Genomic DNA, 27,616 nt, shown 5'->3' on the forward strand with positions numbered 1-27,616 from the left:
ATAAATAGATAGATAGACAGATAGATAGATAGATAGATAGATAGATAGATAGATAGATAGATAGATAGATAGATAGATAGATAGATAGATTCCTTTAGATAATAACGTCCTTTTTCTGGAAAAAAAAATGCCTTTGAATCCCCGTTCGATGTGTAATAATAAAGCTAACAGCAATATTACAGCAGAGATCGACCTCTGACCGGCGCCTGATCCTCCACGGAGACAGTCCTCCGCTCACTGACTCACTGACTGACGGTAGAGACGCCAGCACAACCAGCAACACCAGCAAAACACCCGCTGCTCAGCATGGAGAGAAAAGTGGCGAGAGAATTTAGGCATAAGGTGAGCTTTTAAACCGTTACTGTTTAACTTTAAATATGTGTTGACTGTTTTTATTAGCATGAGTTATTAGTGGTCTAGTTTTTTAGCAGTCGCTGCCCACTGTGCCCAATGGCGGAGAAGCACACATAAGCTACTTCATTTTTACGCTATAAAATATTTGTAAAGTATGTCAAATTAATATTCGCCTAGCTTCGGACAAGGAACATAGTATTGTATCCATAAGATCCGTCGTTATTTGATCGGTAAAATTGTCCAAACCCAAGACCTAAAAGATGTCCACACCTAGCATCCTACGCCAGTTTTTCTGCTCTGTGATGTTTTAGACGTTTTTATTTATTACAGTAAACATGTAAAACATGTTACTTGTTTAATAATTTCGACGTAATGGCTTATTTCGTCCAATTTTATTGCTTTGCGTAACCAAAGGTGCAGATGAGGCGTAATTTACAGGTAGAAAGGTAGGCTGCACAGTGACGTCAACCGATGTACGCGTTCTGATTGGCTGAGCAGGTGATAGGTGTTATGTATAATACAACAGGTATTATTTAGCTTTTGCCTCCTAAATGTAAAGTTAATCATTTTTAATATTTTAATTTGCTATGATTTACCTATTCTGATAGGCTACCTATTTACATGCTCATGCTTATTTTTTTAGACACCATACAAAGGCTTCCCCTGTGAAGTGTGTGTAAGTGTAGAAGTGTAGCATCTGTTGTGCGGTGGATGAGGCACACAATGGACAGTTTTTCAGGAAGTGTTAGGAATGTGTGATCAGGCAGAAATGATTGCTGCATTTATTATTCAGCCTGTCTTATTGCCTGTAGACAGGGTGGGAACGCTGCACAAAAGCTTTACATTTAATTTTGGTTTCTCCTCTATGACAATCTGTTATATTGCTCCCTTCAAATTCCATCTGCGTTTTATGATGTTAAAGTCCAAAGGTGGACTGTCATCTGGGCTGGTCACAATGTTTATGACTCCTTCAATAACCGATGAACACAACGCCACTGTTTTATCACATGTGGCCTGATATTGGTATTGATTTTGGAACAATGTGGAAATGCTTTTTTATTTCTCCACAATGTTCATGTTCAATGTCAATGTTCCCTACGTATTCATTTATTATGAGTAATATGCTATATCTTTTAATAATTAAAACAACCATATACTAATAGGTAATATTTATTAATGCTAAGTTCAAATAAAAACATCATAACTGTTTATCTGCACTCATGTTTAACTTTTTTAACTTATTTGAATATGTAAATTGTATTGTTCTTGTTATTTATCTATTCATCCACCCATATATTTTTCATTCATTCATTCATTCATTTCATTCAACCATTTTATTTATTTAGTTAGTTATTTCACTAACTCATTTTATTGTTTGTTTCTATTTATTTATTTATTTATTTATGTTTGTTAATTTAATCACTCCTTTTATTTATTTATTTTATTCATTCATTTTTTCATTCTTTCATTTTATTCATGCTTTCATATAACCATTCATTCATTCATTCATTCATTCATTTATATAAACAGCCTATTTGTTTATTTGTTTGTTTGTTTGTTTGTTCATTTTTTCACTCATTTTATTCGTTCATTAAGTCATTCTTTCATATGATCATTCATTAATTCATTTATTTAACCCACTTATTTGTTTATTTATTTGTTTATTTCTTCACTCCTTTAGTCATTCATTCATTCATTCATTCATTCATTTATTATTTTACATAACCCGCTTATTTATTTATTTGTTTTTGTTCATTTTTTCACTCCTTTTATTCATTCATTTAGTCATTCTTTCATATGATCATTCATTCATTCATTCATTCATTCATTCTTTCATTCATTCATTCTTTCATTCATTCTTTTACATAACCCGCTTATTTGTTTATTTATTTGTTTGTTAATTTCTTCACTCCTTTTATTCATTCATTTAGTCATTCTTTCATATGATCATTCATTCATTCTTTCATTCATTCTTTTACATAACCCGCTTATTTGTTTATTTATTTGTTTGTTTGTTCATTTTTTCACTCCTTTTATTCATTCATTTAGTCATTCTTTCATATGATCATTCATTAATTCATTAATTCATTAATTCATTCATCCATTCATCCATTCATTCATTCATTCATTCATTCATTCATTTATATAACCCACTAATTTATTTATTTATTTGTTTGTTCATTTCTTCACTCCTTTAGTCATTCTTTCATTCATTCTTTTACATATAATTTCACTCCTTTCATTCATTCATTCATTCATTCATTCATTCATTCATTCATTCATTCATTCATTCATTCATCCATCCATTCATTCATTCATTTATATAACCCACTAATTTATTTATTTATTTGTTTGTTCATTTCTTCACTCCTTTAGTCATTCTTTCATTCATTCTTTTACATATAATTTTTTCACTCCTTTTATTCATTCATTCATCCATTCATTCATTTATATAACCCACTTATTTGTTTATTTATTTATTTGTTTGTTCATTTTTTTCATTCATTCATTCATTCACTTATTGTATGTATTTATTTCTGTGTTTGTTTGATTGTTTGTTCATTTGTTCACTCTTTTTATTTATTTAGTTCATTCATTCATTCATTCTTTCAAATAACCTTAATTCTCTTCATTCATTCTCTTCAAAAAAATGAAGAAGTTTGGCTTTTCCATTTAACATGCTGGTCTCACATTAGATGAACTTCATTAGCATTCCTATGATAACAATAACGCGGCAGCACACTAATGTAAGGTGACACTGCTAGCATGATAAACCTCTTTATCTGAGCCCAGGAACATTAACAGGTCCAGTGGAGCAGATCTGAACTAATGATACTCACACAGTACAGAAAAAACCATTCAAGCATAAACAACATGAGACCCAACCAATCTGAGAGAGGCCTAACTTACAGACGCACAATAGTTCGTCCACCTCCTCTTTCTCTTTCTCTCCCACGACCTCTCTTCCTCGCTGACCTTCCGTCTCAGTCTCTCACTCAGTGAGAGAGAGATGTGTTACATCATTGACTGGCCAAAACGCTTCCTCAAAACTTTTCTACAGCAGATTAGCCACCACCAGGTAAAAGATGTGCATGCGATTGATTTTCTGATTACTAATGATGATCTGATCAGAGGTTTGTGTGTTCGTGTTGTGCAGGTGGAGTTGCTAGTTGATAATGAAGCAGAGAAGGACTATCTTTATGATGTTCTCCGCATGTATCATCAGTAAGTATTTTTGTTACACATTTTTTGGATGCGTAATATTAAAGGACCCTGGGTGCTGACATAAGGGTTGCAGGTTCAATCCTAGTTATTACTGTTGCTCAGATTTAAGATTAGGGATTTGAACAATCCATCTAGCAACCACTGCATTGACAACATAGTGAAATTTTGCACAGAAAACGTGAACATTTGTTTTTCTTTTACTTCAGTTTATAGATATTACATAATTCCTCATTACATAATATCTCTGCTGCAGCATTGTGTCTGGAAAGTTTTCGTTACTGATAAATAATGTAATTTTCCATCAGCAGTGCTGGCAATCAGCACATTCAAAAGGACAAACGTATTCGGTGTCTGTTTATCTGTGTGCAATAATAGGAAATGCTGAATACATTCCCTAAGGTCTGTATTTGTGATATAGTGTGTAAATCAACACGTCATTGCTCCGCTGGACAGAAATAAAAGACTTAATCTGATGGAAAAGTAACTTGGATCAGATCATTTCCACTGTTCTCCCTGCTTTCAAGGGCAGCCATTCTCTGACGCCCCTTTGTCTCTGATATCTGAGTCAGGAGTGAAATATCAATGATTCATACAGCAGCTGCCTCTAAATTCATAAGCTGATTTTGTGTGGGTATAAAGTGTCATTTTCTTCAACAAGCAACAAATCAGAATGGGTTTAATATAGGTTTCTATGCTAGGATATAAAAGGAAAACATATAATTTTACAAAGATTTTTTCAACATTTAAATTAACAATGTTTCAAAGGCAGAATAATAAATGCTATCATGATGTATAAATAGTTTCAATTGTATATGTTAAACTACATTTATATATTTTCTTGAATGATAGAGTAATGGGAATGAGGCTGTATTTTGCTATACAGTAATGGTGGTAAAAGAGTTTAAATTACATTTAAAAATAAAAAATGACAACATGTATGACAACAGTCATTATACCTAACCTTATGAACAAGTGCTTTACGCTTTATGTTTGACCTCTCATTTGACTTGACACAAAAGATTGAATAATGATTTAAGATCAAGTATCAAGATATATAATCCATATCTTGTGCACAAACTGTTTGTGCTTTTCTGAATTAGCTTTCCTGTTTGCATGTTCTCAATCAGGTCCTGTTTAAATGTCTCTGCTCTGCCCTTTAGATCCATGGAACTGCCTGTCCTGGTCGGTGACCTGAAACTGGTGATAAATGAGCCCAAACGCCTTCCTCTGTTCGATGCCATCAGACCCCTGATTCCTCTGAAGCACCAGGTGCAATACGACCAGCTCACGCCCAAGAGATCCAGGTGAGAGAGGAAACGAGGAATATAGAGGATAATGACGTGTTAAAAAAGGGCCGATAGGGTGTGATGTTTCTGTGCAGTATGGCCATCTTTCTCTGCATGAATAACAGAGAAGGCAATAAAGACAGAGAGAATGAGTGCATTGGAAATCAGAGGAGGTAGAATGACAGCCGCTGCTCTCGTCTCCAAAGAGAATCATTGTTTTCCCTCATGCTCGGTCAGACGTGGTTATGAGCACAGAGAGAAGAAGCTTATTCAACCGTGCACAGCACTAATAGGACCACAATGAACTGGATTCTGTTTCCTCTTGCTGTGCCTTTCTCAGAGAAAAAAGAATAAAAGTATTATATTATATTATATTATATTTTATACTTAAAAACATGTACGCATGCACGCACACACGCACACACACACACACACATATACAGTGAGGAAAATAAGTATTTGAACACCCTGCTATTTTGCAAGTTCTCCCACTTGTAAATCATGGAGGGGTCTGAAATTATCATCGTAGGTGCATGTCCACTGTGAGAGACATAATCTAAAAAAAACAAAATCCAGAAATCACAATATATGATTTTTTAACTATTTATTTGTATGATACAGCTGCAAATAAGTATTTGAACACCTGTCTATCAGCTAGAATTCTGACCCTCAAAGACCTGTTAGTCTGCCTTTAAAATGTCCACCTCCACTCCATTTATTATCCGAAATTAGATGCACCTGTTTGAGGTCGTTAGCTGCATAAAGACACCTGTCCACCCCATACAATCAGTAAGAATCCAACTACTAACATGGCCAAGACCAAAGAGCTGTCCAAAGACACTAGAGACAAAATTGTACACCTCCACAAGGCTGGAAAGGGCTACGGGGAAATTGCCAAGCAGCTTGGTGAAAAAAGGTCCACTGTTGGAGCAATCATTAGAAAATGGAAGAAGCTAAACATGACTGTCAATCTCCCTCGGACTGGGGCTCCATGCAAGATCTCACCTCGTGGGGTCTCAATGATCCTAAGAAAGGTGAGAAATCAGCCCAGAACTACACGGGAGGAGCTGGTCAATGACCTGAAAAGAGCTGGGACCACCGTTTCCAAGGTTACTGTTGGTAATACACTAAGACGTCATGGTTTGAAATCATGCATGGCACGGAAGGTTCCCCTGCTTAAACCAGCACATGTCAAGGCCCGTCTTAAGTTTGCCAATGACCATTTGGATGATCCAGAGGAGTCATGGGAGAAAGTCATGTGGTCAGATGAGACCAAAATAGAACTTTTTGGTCATAATTCCACTAAACGTGTTTGGAGGAAGAAGAATGATGAGTACCATCCCAAGAACACCATCCCTACTGTGAAGCATGGGGGTGGTAGCATCATGCTTTGGGGGTGTTTTTCTGCACATGGGACAGGGCGACTGCACTATATTAAGGAGAGGATGACCGGGGCCATGTATTGCGAGATTTTGGGGAACAACCTCCTTCCCTCAGTTAGAGCATTGAAGATGGGTCGAGGCTGGGTCTTCCAACATGACAATGACCCGAAGCACACAGCCAGGATAACCAAGGAGTGGCTCTGTAAGAAGCATATCAAGGTTCTGGCGTGGCCTAGCCAGTCTCCAGACCTAAACCCAATAGAGAATCTTTGGAGGGAGCTCAAACTCCGTGTTTCTCAGCGACAGCCCAGAAACCTGACTGACTGATCTAGAGAAGATCTGTGTGGAGGAGTGGGCCAAAATCCCTCCTGCAGTGTGTGCAAACCTGGTGAAAAACTACAGGAAACGTTTGACCTCTGTAATTGCAAACAAAGGCTACTGTACCAAATATTAACATTGATTTTCTCAGGTGTTCAAATACTTATTTGCAGCTGTATCATACAAATAAATAGTTAAAAAATCATACATTGTGATTTCTGGATTTTTTTTTTTAGATTATGTCTCTCACAGTGGACATGCACCTACGATGACAATTTCAGACCCCTCCATGATTTCCAAGTGGGAGAACTTGCAAAATAGCAGGGTGTTCAAATACTTATTTTCCTCACTGTATATATATATATATATTACCCTCATATATTATTATTATTACTTAATATAAAATATTTTATATATTATATTGGTCATTTTGCTAATATATTATAAGTCATTTTGGTATTTGGTATTTGTTTTAATTTGGGGGGATTTTTATATTGTATTTTCAATTTTTCAGGCAATGCTTTAAGTCATTCAAATTTGTCTTGACAAATTTTTCCTTTATAATTAAAATATTATTGTAATTTGTGGGACATAATACATTTCACTAAATATCACTTTTACTGATTTTAGATGCCACTCTTTTGTCCACTTCTGTTATGAGCAGGAAGTTGAAGGAAGTGCGTCTGGACCGCACACACCCTGAGGGTCTGGGTTTGAGTGTTCGAGGGGGGCTGGAGTTCGGCTCTGGGCTCTTCATATCACAGATAGTCAAAGATGGACAAGCAGGAAATGTCGGCCTGCAGGTACGAAAATCCAGACAATATTCAAGGATGCCTGGCTATGCGGCTGCTTTTATAACTTTTATACAGCATACTTTTATATATATGAGCATGTTGAACATATTTGGACCCTAAGCAGACACTCTTTTGCCTTCTGACAACAAAAAATGTTAAACTTTCAAATAGATGTGTGTATTTTACATGGCAAACCGTCATGATCAGTGCACCTTCTCTCCACTAGAGGGAGCAATAAGCCTTCTTAAAGTCTTCCTGTCTTCTGTTCCCAAACACAGTTATTGTCCTCTACTGTAATCTCCATGATCAATGTTTGTCCTGTAGATAAATGGCATTCAAATGCAGACCGTGTGTTTATAGTGCAAAGTGCCACCTTTGTTATGACAGAGACTTGAAATATAAAACTATTCTGGTATAATTAAAAGTGTTATATTAGCATTTTTAAAGTACTATTAATGTGGTTTGCTGTGTCTTCTTCAGGTTGGCGATGAGATTGTGCGCATCAATGGCTACTCCATCTCCTCCTGCATTCACGAGGAGGTTATTAACCTTATCAAGACCAAGAAGACTGTCTCTCTGAAAGTCCGCCGTAAGATTTTTCATTTCTATATACACATTTATGGCATCTTGATTTAGCTGTCAGTTACAGTGATTCACTCACAGTTGAATGGTGATTGATGTAACAGTTGAGCAATTCATTAGGAAACAGTGTCTTCCTTCAGAAGAGTTCATTATTGGGATTGCCACTAGCTAAATATATTATTTATTGACGTGTTTTTGATTATTCCCATTGTGACACTCTATTTACAGATGTGGGAATGATTCCTCTCAAGAGGTAATTTGGTGTGATCAATCACTTTAATTAGAGGAACTTTTGCTAACACTTTCATTTGTCTTTATTTTTTGTTTTCATAATAATATTGTTATAATATTATTGTCCTAATCAGCTCCACTGATGACCCTCTGAAGTGGCAGTTTGTGGATCAGTTTGTGTCTGAGTCAGGGGTAAGATTTTCCTTCTCCATATTTTAACACTATAAAGCTGTATCATATTTGATACGCAAATTTCCAAAGCCTCTAAATCAAAAGTTTTCTGAAAACCTGTTATTCATAATCTTACACATGCCTTCTGTCCTCTGATTGATAGTTTAGATTTTTTAGCAAGTAAAGGGCCTTTTAGTAATGCTAAAAATGATTCCCCTTCAGTTCATGGTAAACGTGTCTTTTTGTGGTAAAATTTTGCATTTACATAGTAAACATAAGCATAACGTTTATATTTTCTGTAGTATTTCAAGATGAACACTTACTGGACTGAGGCAACTTAGGTTTATCTGATTAGCCATACATACATTTTTAGAAAAATCATGTAAATTGTGAGTATCAAATATTATGCCTTTGAGGATCGTTTATTTGTTCGTCTCTCAATCATCATTGTGTTGCATTTCATTATATGTTTTGCCCCCACAGTAAAAACTAAACAGCTATAGACATAAAACTTAATATAATCTTGCTTAGACATATTATTGGGAAATATAGAGTGACAACTGTCTATAAATTGGCCATGTAAGTATCAGAAAGAGAACATATTTTTGCTCAGATTAGTTTTTTCATCCTCAAGCATAAGCTTTATATTCTCCGATATCATACTATATGTTTTTTGCCTTAGAAAATCTATATACTGTTTCTTTTATAAAAAATAATAATTATAAAAAAATAATAATGTATATATATAGAATTATTATTATAAAAAAAAAAAAAAATAATCTGAATATTATTTTATTGACCAGGCTTTACTGCTGGGTTAAACCAGTTGAAGCTAATTTAACTTAGCCACATTTTCTGACTCTTCCCTCCCAGGAGAAGAAGACCAGTATTGCTGGCTTGACTTCAATTGGAGGGAAAGAGATCAAGGAAAAAAAAGTATTCCTTAGTTTGGTGGGCACCAAAGGCATGGGAATCAGGTACGGAAGAAACTACCACCCATATACACTAAAGTGCACAGTTGAATTACACTGAAAAAAACATTAATTTAATGCAACACCTTGTGACAAAGAAATACTCTCTGTTGAAGCATATCGAGTGGACCAACACAGAAACCAGGCATCTATGTGAGCAATGTGAAGCCGGGTTCACTCTCTGCTGAAGTGGGCTTACAGGTCATTTCATTTAATTCCTAGATTAAACTGAATTAATAGAGCATTGCTGTTTGATTCAACTGCAGTAACACACGTGTGTGTGTTTGTGTGGCTTGTAGATTGGCGACCAGATTGTGGAGGTCAATGGGGTGGAATTCACCAACCTGAGTCATCAAGAGGTAAGTAGGAGCTTTTAATTAATTAAGAACCTCTCTGTGTATTTAAACTGGTAACCATGTTGGCTAATGTGTGTGTTTTCAGGCAGTGCGAGTGTTAAAGAGCAGCAGGAGTCTAACTATTACTGTCCTCACTGGAGCTGTAAGTTCACTGAAAGCCCACTAATGCATTTCTGCCATCAGAACATCTCGAATACTCGTTGCAAGGCTTCTATCTCTCTCAGCTCTGTGGAAAAGAAAGCCATTTGCCTAGTATAAAGCTGTTGTAATTGACAGCGGTGGACAAGGGTTACACATTGTGGAGATGTTGTTTGTATTATGCTGTTAACCTCTAGGTTATTTATTGGTGCATTTGTCTTTTTTATTTAACTGGTATTTTAGTTGGTATATGTATGTGAATTATGCGACCTGTACAGTATATAATGGATTGTATTTGTGCGTATATTTTTGCAAAAGTGCTGATTTGTCTACTGTATGTTTCAGGGAAGGGAGCTGTTTATGACGGATGAGGAGCGGCTGGCGGCTGAAGCTCGACGTGAGCTGGAAAGACAGGAGCTAATGCATCAGAAGAGGGTGGCATTAGAGACCAACAAAATCGTCAAAGAACAGCAGGAGAAAGAGCGCCAGTCAGTAAAAAAACACACAACTGAACACTACACTACACTACCTATTCACACTGTATTCTTTTACATGCAAACGCCTGTAAAAGAACATTTGGTTGGCTCCTTCAAGATATAACTCAAGATAACATAAATTAGTGACATAAGTTTACTTATATAGGCCACATACAGCATGCCAAATACCCTGATTCTACCAGCATAAGTGTCAGCAGAATTAAGAATTGGTCAAAAAAGATTTTCAGAACTTTTGGGGAAATTTTGCTTCAAATCACAGACTAATATGTGTAAACCTTGATATTACCTCACATTCTCTTGTAAAACAATTAGGATTCTAGACATTACAATGTACAAGAATATCGAAGAACATACAAAACATTCGCGCAACAACAGACAAAACACAAATGTTAACTTCTTTAACTTCAGTTAAATTCTACTTTTTAATACATTTATGCAGTTATTATTTAACTGTATCTTTATTATAAACATTTTAGGTACTCTTGTGGTTAAAATAAAAATGAATATTCACTTGTACTTAGATACTTCTTTATTAATTGCCATTAATAAAGCAATTTTAAAGCAATTGACACTTTTAAAGACATTTAATTAAAATTCCTGCATGAAATCTGCATGAGTTATCAATTTTATTGTTCTATATGTGCAATATTTTGCAGGAGAAAGATGGAGATATCACAGAAGACTGCAGAGGAAGAACAACGCCATCGCAAAGAGATGGAGAGGTAATACTTGAATAATGTTGCCAAGCAAAAATATCTTCAAAGAAAACAGACCTCAGATGTCAGAGTAGAGCAAATCGATGTTGATGAAAGCAATGTTGTGAGAGATGGAAGTACATTCTGTTCCGTATGTCCTAAGTCACTTCTAATTTTCACAACCAATGTTTTTTTGTCCAGTAAAATGTGTTCAAATTATATATATGAGGAATACGAAAAATAAATAAATATGACACACAAAATGTAATGTTTACTGCAAAAGGGGCCAACTTCTTGACATTTGTGTTGATGTTCAAAACAAATATATATCAACTCAGAAATTATTTAGCAGGCTTGTCCGAATAGATAATGTATGTGTCGTGTGTGTCAGAATTGAAGCATCGGAAAGTAAGCACCACAAAGAGTGGGAAGAAGATTGGGGCTCCAAGGAAAAATCCAAATCTCATTCCCCCTCCCCTTCTCCCTCGCCCCAACCACCCACCCGCCTCACACCTTCACCCAAACCCAAAACTTCCAGTAAGTTGACAGCACTTCTCCGGTGCATGAACTTTGAATGCCCTCTGTAAAACTAAACTATTCTCTTAATAGTAAACAAGTATGTTACCATGTCTAAAATGGTACACGTAATGCACCATTACTCCTTTCTCCTCTGCATGAACGGATGTGCATTTATGTTGGATGCATCATCTCTCTTTGTGTGCTCTTTGTCTTTCTGTCTATTTGCCTTTCTGTTGTGCCGTGTCTGTCACTTCCTGGTTCCATCAGCTTCTGAGTCCTATGAAGAAGAGAGCGAAGAAGTAAGTGAAGTATTCATATGGCACTATAGACAGCATTCTTTGACAAACTTCCCCTTTTTTAAGACTCTTCAACTGCATGTAGACTATACTCATCTTGTTTGGTTGGATCTTTTGGTAGCTTTTGGATGAATGAATCTGCAGAGTTTTTCATGAAACTAATATATCATTCTTGCTATCTTAGCGTTCGGTTGGTTTTACCGTTATGAAGGAAAGTTGCCTACACTCAAAAAGGTACATTGTGTGCTGCAAGATTGTTGTGCTGTTTTGGTGTCCTAGAACTATGGAATATGTTGTTCATCTTGGAGATGTGTCTGAAGTTATGGTTTGCATGATAGTTTGGTTGACATTGGTGAAAAGTCCACCAGGTGTTCTCAAATCACTTTGGATATTTAGAAAGGAAAAGAGTCCAAAAAGAAGAAGAAGATGTCCAAGACTGACACTCTTCCAGCCGAGAAAAAGAATAAGAAAGAGATGGAGTTTGAGCTGAAACTTGCCAAGGAGAAGGAAGAAGTTCTTGAGCGAGAGAAGCAGATGAAAATCAGCAGACTTCTGCAAGAGGTATCAGACTTGTTCTAGTGAGGTTACTGTAGGGTTTGCTGACTTAAATTGTACTCCCAGTTTAATGTGTGTAAATGATTCTGTCTCCTTGGCCTTTGGCCCTCTGACTCTCATTGATTGGTCAAATGTACCCATTTGAACAAAGACTAAATTAAATTTAGCAGGTAACTGCACTATTGTACCCTTACCAATGGCAGTCCACCACATTCTCATTAGTATATCAAAGTTTCCATCTTTGGGTGTGGCTTTACTAATTCAACTAGGTGTCAGAAACTGAGAGGGAAGATCTGGAAGAGTCGGAAAAGGTGCAGCATTGGGTGGAAAGGCTCTGTCAAACCAGACTAGAGCAAATCTCCTCAGTTGAAAATGAGTCACCAGAGGTAAAGTCTATCAAGTTTCACTCAAGTATCCTAATGTGTGTTGGTCTTCTAGTCCATAGTTTGTTAGTTCAGAGTTCTAAGCAATTAAAGTGTACCTCTAGATGTCTCCAACCCGTTCTCCTGCATCGACTGGTCCCACCAGACGGAGGTTCCCTGGAGGCTTGACATTGGCCACTACTGACCTTGATGACATAAACTTAGATGATGTGGACCAAAGTCTAAGGCAGCCTTTGAAAAGACTAGCCCCAACTCCACCAACATCCAACCAAGCTCCACCTCCCTTACCACGCCCTCCACCCTCACCCCGACTTTACCAGACATCCAACTATCGCCCTCCATCTCCAAGAACACAGCACCAAATGCAGCCAAGTTCCAGACCATCCCCTCAACGCCCACCTTCCCCACCAGCCACTTGGGTACCCTCTTCCTCAATAGGTCAAAGCCGGCAACCCCCTTCTTCCCCACTATTCTCTTCCAGGGGTCTGTCCTCATCTCAGCCACCTCCCCCTCCCCCACCACCTCCTCCTCCACCACCACCGCCTCCTCCTCCGCCACCCCCTCCACCCGTGCACATGGAGGACAAGTACCATGCAGGGTCATCCAACTATCCTCGCTCCCCAAGCTTATCCGAACAAGGGAGTAGGTTTGGGGACAATGGTTACCGGCAGAGAGGGGGCTTCTACTCCAGCATCCCCAGTGATCTCTCACGCCCACCCAGCCCGAAGTTTGACCGCAACTTGACGGTTAGCATAGTTAACATTTTTAGCAGTGTGAGAGTTGATTATGTATGTCATATAGGAGTGGGAACTTTTAGTCGCATCGCAATTCATTCCAATTTGATTCCAAATTGATTTCATGATACATAGTATTGATATCTTCACTGAAGTGGCGCCAATGTTGCATCTGCAACACTGAGCGAAAACCCATAGAGAAGTAAATCCTGTGCAATGAAACCTGTGACAGCAGTGGTAATTCTGTTTGCTTTTCCAATTGGTTTGGAAATTAAGATGCTTGTTTTTTTTGTGTGTGTGTGGAACTGGCAGCAAGCTGTACATGCTTATAGGTGCCATGCTTATGGGTCACCCCAAAATTTTTTACTTTTTTTTTTTACCCACCAATTATGTCATACATACTTGCATGCCTTGAGTTTGTTGTTTTGCAGATGTGAATACCCACTTTTAATTTCTTATTGAAGATGTTTGTTAGGATACATATCATCATTTGGGGTGAAAAGCATGTCGTTTGGTTTGACGACTTTGCAGTACCTGTGATTTCTATTTTTGTTGGACTGTTGAAAACCTTGTCCTTGTGGTCCAGGTGATGAGAAACACATCTCATGCTAGCAGGATATCCACCTCTAATAATCCACTGGTGAGTCCTTAGTTTGTAGATGATACATACTGCTCTGGACCTTCCGCTCCATTTTTAGCACAAATCAGACTTGCCACCCTTGTCTAAGAAATGTAATGCAAGCTTAATTCAAACCGGCATCTCTTTTTCAGCGGAAATCGTTTTCCAAGAGTTCTCTGTGGTTAGATGTTTCAATAGATTACTCTGTTTTCCTGCTCTTAATATAACAACACCATTTCGAAACAAATATAGTTGCCACAAATCCTATATAAGGGGCATTTTTTGAAACCGTAACTCTTTGCACTGTATTATAAATATGCACACCTCTTTTTTATTTGTGAAGTAATAACATTTAAAAAGCCATTTCACAAAAACATAATTATTACTAAAAAGACAAAGTCTATTATGTCCTTAATGAAATGTTCCTACAATATTTTGTGTTGTGTGATTAGGATTGCATAACTCTTGAAGGTATATCACGCCCTGACCTTAAGTTTGTGTCCCTTACTGCTAACATCTGCATAGCAAATAGCCCCCAGCCCTCCAAACCAGCGGAGACAGATGAACCCTGTCATGTCCAAACCTGTCATGCTGCCAAGTCAGACCTCACACAGACCCACGCTCCGCTCTGAGACTATGGTAAGACAGGGAGAACCCGTGTGTGTACGTGCGATGATGATGAGGAGGAGGAGAAGGAGGAGGATGATGGTGCTGGTGATGCATAAATAAGCTAATATATATTTACGACTTTGACTCATTGGTTTGATTGTTGCGCCAATTGCTGTTTGACTCTGATTATAATTTGAGTTTTTCAAACTCGAGGAGGACCAGGTAGATGCAGCTTTTACTGATTGCACTGATTCAGAAGGCAGAAAGAGAAGGACAGAAGGGGAGAGGTTAAAAGAGAGATGCTTCTTCCATTTGCGTGCACAATGAGATAGATTATCAGAATTAAAATGTCTTTGATTGATCAACATGACAAACCTAGACATGCTGTCCCTGTCATCCATCAGACTCTCAGTCCTGTTTTATCAGATCACAAAGGAAGTTAATCACTTCTTGTGCCTCCTTAATTTAAGTGAATGGGTGCTTGCCAATTCTGTGGTTATTTTAGGAGGGTAGCAAGAAGGTCAAGAGAGGACAATACCTTGCTGTCTTGAGGTAGTATTCAGTCTTTCTTTATTATTGTTAAAGGTGTTTGCTATAATGCATAAGCCTGATTGTCTATCTTGTTCCCTCGTATCTAAAGAATCAGGTGTCATTTCTCTCAAATGATCCAGTACCTTGTAGCATCACCATCACTGCTGTTCTGTATATAATGGATTATCAGTTCAGTCACGCAGTCAGTGTCGTAAGAAGCCTGAATTCATAGATACTAGTTAATAGGTCTATTTGCCATGCTGAGGTGAACCTTATATGGCACGTAATGAAATGGTGCAAGTGTTATTTTGAGGTGTTTGTAAGAGTCAGTCACAATTATGTTTGTTTCAGCCCCCAGAGATGCTCAAACGGATGGTCACGTACAACATGTCCTTTAAATCCAGCAAAAAACAAGTAACTGTCATCATTACTTTGCGTTACCCCCCCCCCCCCCCCTCTCTCTCTCTCTCTCTCTCTCTCTCTCTCTCTCTCTCTCTCTCTCTCTCTCTCTCTCTCTAACACTCTGGCCCTTGAGTGAAGTCTCTGCTGTCTGAGTGTATACATCTGCATGTGAAGTATATACTACATTTCTAACAATATTTCCCTGAGGATATTGGTACAATGTGTCCATTTAAGCTGATTTAAAACTAGTTTTGTTTCCTTGACAATAATTAAAGGGGTCATATCACAAGGGATATCATAAAAAACAAAATGTGTGTGATTGAACCAAAGTGCTGTTGTTTATTTGTAAATGGGTGTCTACATAGAAGTCTTAAAGGCACAGCAGAATTTTTTTTTAATAATAATAAAAAAAAGTACCTTTTGGTGGATTAAATTATATGAAGATACATTATATGACCCCTTTAAGGTCTGATTTTTGGTTTGTTTGTGGAAGTGTAGATTTTATTCTGTCTACTGCATTTCTTGAGTTTAAACGTGCATGTTATGAATATATCTTAAAATACTCAAGGACATCAGAAGTATGATTGCAATATTACACTTTTTTCAGTTAAGACATTACATTTTCACCTTTCCATGACACTGGACTGCTGAATTAACTTAAATTTCTCAGAATTCTACTTTAGTCACACCCATATATTTCCATGCAATCATACCTCCATCTTGTTTGCTGTGAAAGCAGCCTCTGAGTGGATCTCATTTGCACTGCACAAATGGCAGAACAAAAGTGAAGTTTATATAATATTAGACTGAATATGCAACAGATGGCATCTCTGTGTGTTTCCATTTTGTTGGTTCAGTTTTAAGTGTGTTGTGGTTGTCAGAGAGCCTTTATTGTAACTATCTTTGCAGATGATTGTCTATTGACACTATCCAACTAGATAGCTACCAATTGATCCAACAAAACAAATGCATACTTTCTCAGTATTAATATGTGCACCATGCAGTACGGTACTGTAGTATATTATGTAGTGTGTTATACTGTTTCATCTATTATGTTATATCATGTTTGATTTATTGACTTTTTTTATTGTTTAGTTTTGTATTTAAAAAGAAAGTTAGTCAAATCAAACCTGTTCATGCATTAACAAATATGAACACAATAAGCAAGGTAAGCAACAGATATTTGTTTAAATGTGCACATGCCGGCTGATATGATAATTGTCTTGGAATTTATACTGACACCTATAGGTGTGGATGTATCATTGCGCATAAGCAAGTATTTTCGGTTACCAATTTCATCATATGAATACACATTCAGCCATGATTAATTCACTCTGATAGCGAAAATCTCCAGCAAAATGTTAAAAAAATAAAGCAAGTATCATTAAGCTGGTCATGTGATCTCAAAATAGCGGCCACCATGGAGCAACCATGTAGAATTAAACAGATTTTTAGACTAATGATATGTTTATCTCATATGATTGTACACTATTTTAAATATATTCAAAATATGCTATTAGTTTTTGTGTTTAAATGACTTTAAATGAAGAAATACAGAGTTCACTTTTTAAGATCAGATGCTTTTTATAGATTGATTTAGTGGTCATGCCAAACTACTAAGGCACTGATCTGGAAGACTAAACACAACCTGCCAATGATTGGATTAGCGGTGACAACTATCCAGATATATAGTGTTCATTTGTCTTTTCTTGGAAATCAATGAGCACTAATTTGTTTTTGCTTAAATGATGTCCTTAGAACGAACCTCACATTTTTTCAGACTATACTATACTGTCAGTTTTTCCTATTTGTTTTTTTTGCAGGGATTTCAGAAATACGTGGATGATTTTGATCCATATTCCATGGTACTGTAACCCTTTACATTAACAGTTCTTTCTGCACCCTTTTGCCATTTTTATATTTTATAACACAGATATGCCACACTCCCTGAGCGTTTCTCTATGGAATATTACTTTTACCATCTTAGCTCTAACTGTGTATGATTTAACAGTTCACGGCTGAGCAGCTAGCTGGCAGAGATGTGCGACTTTTGAGAATTAAGAAGGTAATTAAGAAAAAAAAAAGAAAGAAATGTGAGCAAATTCTGTAAAATGTAAACTAAGAATTGGGATATTTTTTTTATTCTATTCACATTCTTCAGGAAGGAAAGCTTGATCTGGCCATAGAGGGAGGAATCGACTCCCCATTGGGAAAGATTGTGGTGTCATCTATCTACGAGGGAGGTGCAGCAGATAAACATGGTAAGTCATACAAACATAACACGTTTCCAAGATATCATAAAGGTTTGAGGGTTGGTTCTTTTGACTTCAGGCTTTTAACAAACACCTTAGCAACCGCACTCTGAAAACGAATGATGATCATGCAAAAGTCTAGTTTATTTCTCAGTCATTTGTGATATTGATTATATTGACTTAATAAAACATTTAGTTTTGTTTCAAAATTACCTGCTTAGTGTTTTCAATATATTACTGTTAATTCTCTATGGTTTTGTTCATCTTTTCTCAGGTGGGGTTGTGTCTGGTGATGAGATCATGGCTGTGAATGGAAAGATCCTCACGGATGTGACTCTAGCTGAAGGACAGACCTCAATGGCTCAGGCCTGGAACAGTGGAGGGGTACGGCCCTCATTACAATTTTGTACCAATTTTGCAGAATTACATAGATTTAGTAGACACAAATCACAAGAAAGTGCACATGGTCTGTTGCTGTAATGATTTTTTTCAGCAACATAATTTAATATAGATGAAGGGTTGGAGCAGAAGTGAAGCAGAATGTATCAATAAAATTGTGCCAATGTGCCTGTCAAACATCAAGACAGTAGGGATTTAAGTAGGCTAATGTTATTCACAGTTAACTCATTTCATTAATGCAAATGAAACGTGTAGGAGGAAAAATCTCTTTTATTGTGTATAAAATGTCTTTTATTATGTGCTAGGATTTATCTGACTTCCATCCTTTTGTTCATGTGCATGTGCTTGGCATTTTTCTGTGCATTTGTGTGCAGGACTGGATTGACCTGGTCATTGCGGTGTCTCCACCGAAGGAATATGAAGATGAAGTGTACGTATAGTTGCATTCTTCCTCATTATACAATGACAGCTCCAGTGCTTTCTAAATTCAATTCACTCAATTATAGTATTATGCTTTATGTGGTCTATTTCAATTATGTCCAATGAAAAAAGCAATCAGTTGGGTAAATGGCTCTCAGTGGTGAAGCTGTCATCTGCTGTATGTCTTCAGCCCTAAAGCAGCATCAGTCAGACCTACTGCAAAGAAAAAGGTTTTCCAAGGCAGTGCCCCTGTGTACAGACAGGGCTACGTCCTTCAGATGAGGACCCCCCATCCCCCAACCTGATCGGTCAATAGCCCAGTGGTAATAGCCCCCCCATCCCCCATCCCATTCTGCAGTGTGCATCATGTACATGTGACAATCTCTTTTCTTTGTCAATCTGGAAACTCAACCAGATGTTTTCATTTGGGGATTTGTTGTGATAATTATTCAATAATGCAATATCAATTGTTGTGAACTGTTATTCACAAGGCTGTGCAGTCGTTCTGATTGATGTTGTTCAAAGGGACTGTTACATGTCATGACTCATGCATTGATTATTGCAACTTTGATCTGTCCTTTTGCTACTGCATGTTACTATAAATGTCTACAGCTCTACTACATGTGGAATTATGAAAATATACTGCCATTGGTTCACTAGAAGCAAACTAGGGAGTCAAAAATATATGGATGGGTATAATATTTGTACTTGAAGGCTGTAAATCATTCAAAGATAGAAATTACATAGAAGTCTGAGTGGCCAGCAAACCAAGTCTTTATTTTTATCACAAATAAAGAAACAAAAGAAAGAAAATCACTTGAGTCGGGAACACTGCCTCGCACATTAAAATAAACACTCCAAAATATCCCCTGCCCCCCACTTTTAGAGAGGAAGTTGGCTACAGCCATCTGTGCCCCCGGCCTGTGGACCTCACGTTGGCATCCTTCATGCGGTAGAACCATGCGGTAGGGGCGCGACCTGGGAACGGTGACAGGATGAGAGAGAGAAGGAAGAGAGGGAGAGGGGTTGGAGAGAGAGAGGTTAATTAGGGGCTTCCCGACCCCGGGGCATGCAACCAGATGATCTTCAGCCAGCTGGATGGCCTGGTTCAGTGACGCCGGGCAGCCGAACAACATCAAAAATACTTAAAAATTGTCCGTGCAGCATAAGTCTCTCTCTCCCCGTCCCAGGTGCACGCTTAGATCCGTCTCTCCGCCAAACACTAGAATTAAAGACCGGTGTTAGTCATCATTCAATTGACTTCCTTATTACCGCTCTACTCGGCATTCGTTCCCATTCGTTGATTCGTTAATGCATTTATATTTGCACTACCAGTAATGGCCCGCTGGTTGCAGCAGATAGTAATTGTGCCTTTTGACTTTTTTTTTCCACCATGTCTTTTTGCACATTCTGTGAGTCAATACAGTGACATTCTTTGTCATTTTTATATGTCACTTTCATATATAGCATATATAGTCTTTGTTGTAAAATTCCTTTTCCTTGCTAAGAGTGCAACCTTTTTTCTTCACCCCTCGTGTGGATGTGAGATATAAAACGTTAGGTTAGGTAGGTAACCCTGGTTCCCTTAAAAGGGGAACGAGACACTGTGTCATGGAGTTGACGCTATGGTAATATAATACCCACCATGACATACTCCCCAAATGTTGTGAAATCACCAGCGAGCTAAGCTGTCACTAAAGACTGCCATACAGCACACCTAGTAACCAAGAACTATCAGCCTAAAGCAATGTCCGCAGCTCAATACCACCCATATTACCTGATCTATATGACCCAGGGGTAGAACTGACTAGGAAGATTGCAGGCTCACTTCATCTGCCACCAATAAGGCAGGGCAGACTAGAGGACTGCCACCCGGACCCTTTGCCATTAGTTCCAGAGGGAGCAAGTATTATGCATTCCGGACCAAGAGAGGCCTCAGGAGAGAACACCGTTCTCTGAACTGCCTGCTCTACCAAGGAACATAGCTAACCAAAATCGGGTCTACTAGGGAACTAGTCGACACAAAACCGTCTGACAATTACCTCCACTGTGATTCAGAGGGGCTTACTGAGAGAGTGGAGTGCCACAGCACTCTCATACCACTCCCTACCAAGTAGCACTTATCTGCTGATGGAAGTCCATCACAACATTTCCAGCGAATGACAGAGAGTAACGTCTGTTTGGAAGCAGCGGAACCTCAGATGGTGGAGGAGAGAAGGGCTGAAGAACAACATGAAAAGGTGAAAAGGGCACCTTAGGGATGTAATACGGCATAGGGTGCAAAATCCCCTTGACCAGTCCAGAAGCAAAGTACAGACAAGAGGAGTCACTTACAAAGCCTGCAGGTCTCCTATCCTCTTCAGAGAGGTAATAGCAATAAGAAAGGCCAACTTAAGAGTAAGAAGCTTCACAGAGGCTGACTCCAGGCATTCGAAGGGAGCATTAGACAACCCTTCAAGTACCACAGAAAGATCCCATGACAGAACCCACAGTCTGCAGATTGGCCTCAGCCATCTGGCACCACGAGATGATTGATCAGATTGACAAAGATTGTCCCCCGAGCCTGGGACAGAAGGTCCCTCCTGGTTGGAATCTCCCAAGGAGAGCCTTCCAGGAGAGACACAAGGTCCGCAAACCTGGCTCAGGCCGGCCAGGACGGGGCTACCAATATTAAGTGGAGCCCCTCCTGACGGACCCTTGCCAGGATTCCCTGGTGTAGAGGGATTGGAAAAAAAGGCATACAGACGCAGCCTCAGCCACGTCTGTACCTCAGTCCCAGAGGAGCTGGAGGATGGGGAGAAAACCACAGGAGATAGTGGGTTGACTCCTCTGGGGTAAACAAGTCTACTTCCGCCTGGCTGAACTTCTGCCATATGAACTCCACTACTTGAGGGTGGAGTTGCCAATCCCAAGGTCTCAGCCCCTGCCTTAACAGGATGTCTGCTCCCAATTTGAAATGTCCCAAGATGTAAACTGCCCTTAAGGAGAGCAGTTTGCCATACGCCCAGAGCAGGATCTGCTGTACCAGCATGAACAGGGTGCGAACGCACTATGGCCTGGTGATTTATGTAGGAGACTACCAATGTTTTGTCCATCCGCACCAACACATGATAGCCCCACAGGTCTTGGAGAAAGTGTTTTAGTGCTAAGAACACAGCCATAATCTTTAAGCAGTTGATGTGCCAAGACAGATGAGGGACTGACCCTCCCCAATACCACGTCCTTCCATGACCTCTCCCCAGCCTGTAATAGAGGCGCCCATCATAATTATCTTGCGATGGTAACATGCTCCTACTCCTCCAAAAAGAAAGGGCATGTAGCGCTCGGCGCATGAACCTTACCATAAACATGGGTTTTAATAAGGGATGCTTTTGGACCACCACTGGAGGGGTCTCATGTGCAGCAAGTCCAATGAAATTTCGTTAGCATCTGCAGCCATAAGACCTGTCAGAACCTAGCATTGACGGAAGGAAAGCTCTTGGCCTAACCTCAGACTGCGTACCATGGTGTGAATAGATTTCACCCGAGCCAGGACAATTGTGCCTGCTTCATGGTAGAATCCCACACCACCCCTGAGAAACATAGTTCTCTGGCATTGTGACAGATTGCTCTTCTTTAGATTTAGTCTCAAACCTAAATTCTCATTATGAGCAAGAATGACATCTCAATGTCAAAATACCAACTTCCTATGAGTGGGTAAAATATCTATGTGAAAATATGCATCTTTTAGATCTATCGTGACGTACCAGTTCTTAGATTGGATTTGAGACACAATGAGCTTTAACATTAATATCTTGAATCTGTAGATCCGCACAGTACGGTTCAAGAGATGAAGATCTAAAATGGGACGCAACCCCGCTTCTTTCTTAGAGAACGAGGAAGTATCCATTGTAAAACCAGAGTCCCTTTCTGGTAGGGGAACACGATCTATGGCCCCTTTGGCCAGAAGGGACTCTAACTCCTATGCAAGAAACTGACCTTGTTCTGGCTTCACTGTTGTAAGAAACACAGAGGATGATACTTGAACTGGATCCTGTAACCATTTTCTATTGTTAAAAGTAGGGATGGAACGGTATGAAAATTTCATATCACGATTATAGTGACCAAGATGATCACGGTTATCGATATTATCACGGTTTCGTTAAAATTAGATGAAAATGTTCAAAAAGAACTGAAACGCACACTGAAAACATTTCAACAAGTCTTATATTTGAAAATAAAATATGCAGCTTTTTTTTAAGCATAAACATTAAATTTTATGACCGCCGTCAATAGAGACGCATTATAAAACAGAGCACATCTCTTGTATCACTGCGGACACGCTCTCGTTTCATTAAAATGCAACTTGCCTTCAATATTGTTGTAATGATCATCTTGTCTGGACGATTGTTTTTTTACACTGTACAACATGGATTTATAAACATCTCAGTTTTATAAAATGTTAAAAAATCTCGGGCCACTTTCTGAGCAAAATGAAAAAATTAAAACAACCAACCATCTCTGTCAAAACAAATTTCAGAAGATATTTATTTGCAAAGATTTAAACTGCCACCGTAAGAGAAGGCTATATTCATAATACATAGCAAAAATACTATTATAAATGAAGTTAGTGGATAATTCAGTAGCAAAAGTTATTCTTAGTTATTATTGTAGTGGGAAAAAAATTGTGGGGAACAAATAAGAGGTAAAATGTTCCACATTGCTCTTTGTATTTTTAATACATTGATGAAAAACAAGTAAATGTATTTATATATACTATATGTTACAGCCGGCTCTCAGGCTGCAACAAAAAGGAGACCAGACACGTCAATTCTCAGCAAAACATTTATTTTAACGCAAGAGAAAACCAAGAGAAGCAACATAAATATAGAGATGTATCAGGGTCGGGCAGGACACTCAGCATAGCGCAGACCATCAAACTCCATGCCGGAGACAAACGCCCAAAACAGCCCACTTCACGAGCAGTCTCAGACACATTTCATTCTGCATCCAACAAGTGACAGGTGTGTCGGCCACACCCCCTCCAGATGGCACTTAAAAACATACACACCAACCACACACACGTACACGCACACGTCAATTCTCAGCAAAACATTTATTTTAACGCAAGAGAAAACCAAGAGAAGCAACATAAATAGAGATGTATCAGGGTCGGGCAGGACACTCAGCATAGCGCAGACCATCAAACTCCATGCCGGAGACAAACGCCCAAAACAGCCCACTTCACGAGCAGTCTCAGACACATTTCATTCTGCATCCAACAAGTGACAGGTGTGTCGGCCACGCCCCCTCCAGACGGCACTTAAAAACATACACACCAACCACACACACGTACACGCACAGCCTAGGCTGAGACATCACACTATACAATGAAAAGACATTTCTTTAAAATCTATAGCGCAACTTTTTAATGAGTCAACAACATATGGTAGATAGGACAGAATAAGAAAAGCTATTAATAATATTTAATTGTCCAAGAGTATTATAGGCCTAATATGAAAGGCTCCAATACAGAGCGGCACAAAGCACTTATGCAATGCGGCAATGTGCACAGAATGATGCGCTTGAAGCGACAAGGAGTCGCAGCGCTTTGCATTGAAAAGTTCGAAGCACAAGGGGAAGAGATATTGAAACGTAGTGTTTCATATGCAACAATTTACTGAGCCTTTACTTTTAACAGTTTTAAATTTCAGTTACTATGCGCGTGAAGAACAATTCATAGTGCTCTCTACTATGTGCTCTCACATTGTTGTGATCTAACAGACAACCGGTAGAAAGATAACATGATTCAGAAACAGAAATAAACTCCAGCAAGATAAAGTACTTTTATGCAAAACCATAGACCTTTATCTACAAATAAAGTATAATAATGGGAACATTGATCTTGGAATGAGTTTCCTCATTTTACTGTGCTAACCGAACGTGGCGCGCTGTTTGATTGCTGAATGGAGAATGACTGAGCTGCTATCGAATGGCTTCAGAAGTCTTGGAATTTAGTGCACGAAAACTTTATGGTGCTTTACAATGTTTTTATGTCTTACCAATAACAAAGAAAAGTACGTACAATATCGGACGTCACTGAGAAGCTGCAGCCGTGGCAGGGAGGATTTTTGGGGAATGAATCTCCTTAGTACTCTCACTGATTTCCGCCATGTCAAAAAAAAAAACTTGCATGCTGCGGCTGCGTGAGACTAGACCAGATTTACAGTGAGTTTTCAAAATTGCTAAAATTGCTAATCAAACACGGTTTTAATGATTACATTTTAAACTATAATACTAACCATCAGGACATTTTATCGTGGTTTATCGTGAAACTGGTAATCGTTCCATCCCTAGTTCAAAGTACCCTACGGGTAAAGAAAAGATTTTTCTTTTTCTTTGATCGCTGAAAGGTTGAGCCACAGATGTCTCTCCATAGCAACCACAGCAGCCATTGAACAGCCGATAGCACGGGCCGTCTGCTTAGTGGCGTGCAGAGACAAATCTGTGCCCTGTGGAGTTCTTTCACTGCTTCAGGGCCAAGGCTCTTGCCAGTGTCGAGTTCTTTGAGCAGGTCAGCCTGATAGGCCTTGGTAACGGCACCGTGGTGTGCAGTGTTCGACCAGCCTGATCTGCTGCCTCATAATCCACAAAGAAGATGTGATCCTGCAGGGTCTCGTGGGCAAGGGTGGCCTCTTTATTGATGAAGCCGAAGCGGTAGAGAGATAGACCGCGAGCGTCTCTTCTACCCTTGGCAATGACTCCAACGTGTCTGGGTTATAAACACACAAGGAACATGGGGCTTTCCATGACCTAGAGAGAGAATAAAATTGCAATTGCAGAGCGAGCTTCCATATCCAGAACGGGACCCTCGGAGTCCGTCGATAGAGTGAGAGAAAGGGTGGTGCCTCACTCAGGCTCATCTAAGAACTTCATCTGAGAACCCCATGAGTGAAGTTGACTCGATGCTCGATGCCAGCCACGGGACCCCACCCATGAGGTGTATAAATAAAATTCCCCTGATCATCAAAGAGGGCGAGACAGGAGCTGAGCTTTCTCAAATTAAAATTAAAATGCTTGCATTGCACATAATCAGCTCCTCTGAGAGTTTATCGATCTCTGCTCCCAAACAAAGAATACACAGCTTGTGTCCGTCGTCCCCGAGAATGTAACGGGGGCACAGTGAAACACATCTCCTGTTCTAAAGACAGACAAACAGTTTTGCACACACAGTGACTGACAAGCAGCTTCTGAAGACAAGTAGCTGGTGACGCTCTTGCGCTGGTGTTATTTATAGAATTGATTACGCACTGAGTTGCCTCACCTGACTTTGTCCTAGGCCAATGTTTTGGCCTGTACTACACGTGACTCATACACCTGCACGCTCTGAAGGCGTTCCCATTGCGTCAACACCATGACATGGCGCCGATGTTCCCCTCGAAAGGAAACCCTCTTTTAAATATCTATCAGACTAATCTTATTTTATATTTTCTGTCACTCTTTTTACAGGACTTTCTTTTAAGACGGACCACAGGAGGAATCGATCGAGAGCCATTCCTTAGTAATTTTGCAGCAAGCACATCATTTAGTATATATGTTGTAAGTGCAATTATTCATAAACATCTGTTTTATAAATGCATAATTTACTGTCTGGGCATTATTTTGTTGTTGTATGCCAAAACAATAAATATGCATTAACAAAAAGCTGTTTTTGTGTAATGTTTGTATGACTTCTGATCATTCGCAAATTAAAGTGCACATTATGCTATTTTAAAGTCTCCTAATTTTGTTTTGGAGGTCTCCTACAACAGGTTTACATGCATCAAAGGTAAAACAACTGTTTCATTTTCTCATAATATACGTTGCACATCACCACATCTTTGAATGATTTTCAGACGACTCGTCTGAACATGTAGGCCTGCTACGACTATCTGTGACTGTGACATCAGGGATAAACACGGGATAAACAAATATATTAACACTCGCATATAGCTGTAGCCTAACTATTAAAAAAAATCACTGCTGTAAATCTGTGCAATATAAGAGTAACCTACTTCAAAAATTAATTAAAATACCCAGCAGATAAGTGATATGAATATTTATTACTTAAATATGCTCTTGAGCACATAAATAATAATATTTGCTATAGATCGACATAATATGTTTTAGTATAATTTTTTCCCCCACTTTTCAGCACTGCAGGGTTTTTAATTCCCATTGTATGCAAAAAAACACACAAAAAAAACAATGGCCAGGGCTTGTATTATTTGGTAGCCTATTATTGTCTTATTTGCCACGCGAGATTTAAAATAAAATAAAACACACATTCGGAACTGTGTCTTACTGAAATACAATGAATTATCATTTTGTGTAAAATCCAGAGTTTGTTTTTATTCACCGATCCTAATGGAAAAATGAAGAAGCATAAATGAATGATGTAAAATTACGGAGCCCTGCATGACATTCGGAAAATATTGTCTACTATCAGCCTAACAGGCTTCCTCTCCTTGCAATGCTAGTAATTTAATACAGTCATGCTCATTGCTCACTTAGACTTATCTGATGGGTAAATTGATAAATATAATATAGCTAAATCTCAAACATTGTATTATTTATATCAGCAACATATTTCTTTATATCTCCCAGCCCTGAACTGTGCAATATAGGCCTAAATGACTTTTGGTAATGCTGCTTTAAAACGATATGAATTGAGCACTATACGAATAATTTTGACACTTGATATAGACCTAGGTAAATATAGGCCTTATAGCCTATATATTGTGGCCACGAATGAAGAATTCGTTCCCCAGATTTAGCAGCACGTAGGCTACATTACACGGCGGTCTGCCTGAAGGCATTGTTTGTTGAACAGTAACTTCATCTAACTTATTAAGTAGTATTAACTGTTTAACTCGTAT

The 27,616-nt window shown here is 38.6% G+C and overlaps 3 protein-coding genes across 4 annotated transcripts; all 3 read left to right on the forward strand.

The window, feature by feature from the left end:
- Nucleotides 1–216: 216 nt before the first annotated feature.
- Nucleotides 217–26,465, forward strand: LOC311283460 (harmonin-like). 2 transcript variants are annotated; one of them, XM_084397874.1, is made up of 21 exons: nt 217–342; nt 3,512–3,579; nt 4,740–4,883; nt 7,230–7,368; nt 7,840–7,948; nt 8,170–8,194; nt 8,307–8,364; nt 9,217–9,320; nt 9,431–9,515; nt 9,614–9,673; nt 9,756–9,812; nt 10,154–10,296; nt 10,962–11,027; nt 11,392–11,537; nt 11,787–11,818; nt 17,472–17,513; nt 17,660–17,713; nt 17,810–17,909; nt 18,175–18,284; nt 18,674–18,729; nt 26,208–26,465. In XM_084397874.1, exons 1-21 carry the CDS (start codon nt 307–309, stop codon nt 26,218–26,220), a joined length of 1,647 nt encoding a protein of 548 aa, XP_084254000.1. In that variant the 5' UTR covers nt 217–306; the 3' UTR covers nt 26,221–26,465. The 2 variants fall into 2 exon arrangements, with proteins under 2 accessions (XP_084254000.1, XP_084253999.1); XM_084397873.1 differs by lacking the exon at nt 217–342 and adding an exon at nt 3,348–3,433.
- Nucleotides 11,948–12,823, forward strand: LOC311282755 (harmonin-like; the record flags this gene model as incomplete). The annotated part of the gene is made up of 5 exons (XM_084396770.1): nt 11,948–11,960; nt 12,000–12,049; nt 12,212–12,376; nt 12,640–12,756; nt 12,809–12,823. 5 exons carry the CDS (start codon nt 11,948–11,950, stop codon nt 12,821–12,823), a joined length of 360 nt encoding a protein of 119 aa, XP_084252896.1.
- On the forward strand, nt 12,858–13,707 carry LOC311282756 (uncharacterized protein; the record flags this gene model as incomplete). Its single annotated transcript, XM_084396771.1, has 1 exon — nt 12,858–13,707. The coding sequence occupies one exon, from the start codon at nt 12,858–12,860 to the stop codon at nt 13,605–13,607; it is 750 nt and encodes a 249-aa protein (XP_084252897.1). The 3' UTR covers nt 13,608–13,707.
- Nucleotides 26,466–27,616: the final 1,151 nt, after the last annotated feature.

Source organism: Rutilus rutilus (genome assembly GCF_951802725.1).
Source record: "Rutilus rutilus genome assembly, chromosome: 23".
NCBI classification, from domain to species: Eukaryota; Metazoa; Chordata; class Actinopteri; order Cypriniformes; family Leuciscidae; genus Rutilus; species Rutilus rutilus.

Excerpts from the sequence above, each read along its gene's own strand:
- LOC311283460 (XM_084397873.1), top strand. The coding sequence starts at position 3,365 with ATGTGTTACATCATTGACTGGCCAAAACGCTTCCTCAAAACTTTTCTA. Across the intron at positions 3,434-3,511 it reads AGCAGATTAGCCACCACCAG|GTGGAGTTGCTAGTTGATAA; the intron begins GTAAAAGATGTG and ends CGTGTTGTGCAG. Across the intron at positions 7,369-7,839 it reads CAGGAAATGTCGGCCTGCAG|GTTGGCGATGAGATTGTGCG; the intron begins GTACGAAAATCC and ends TGTCTTCTTCAG.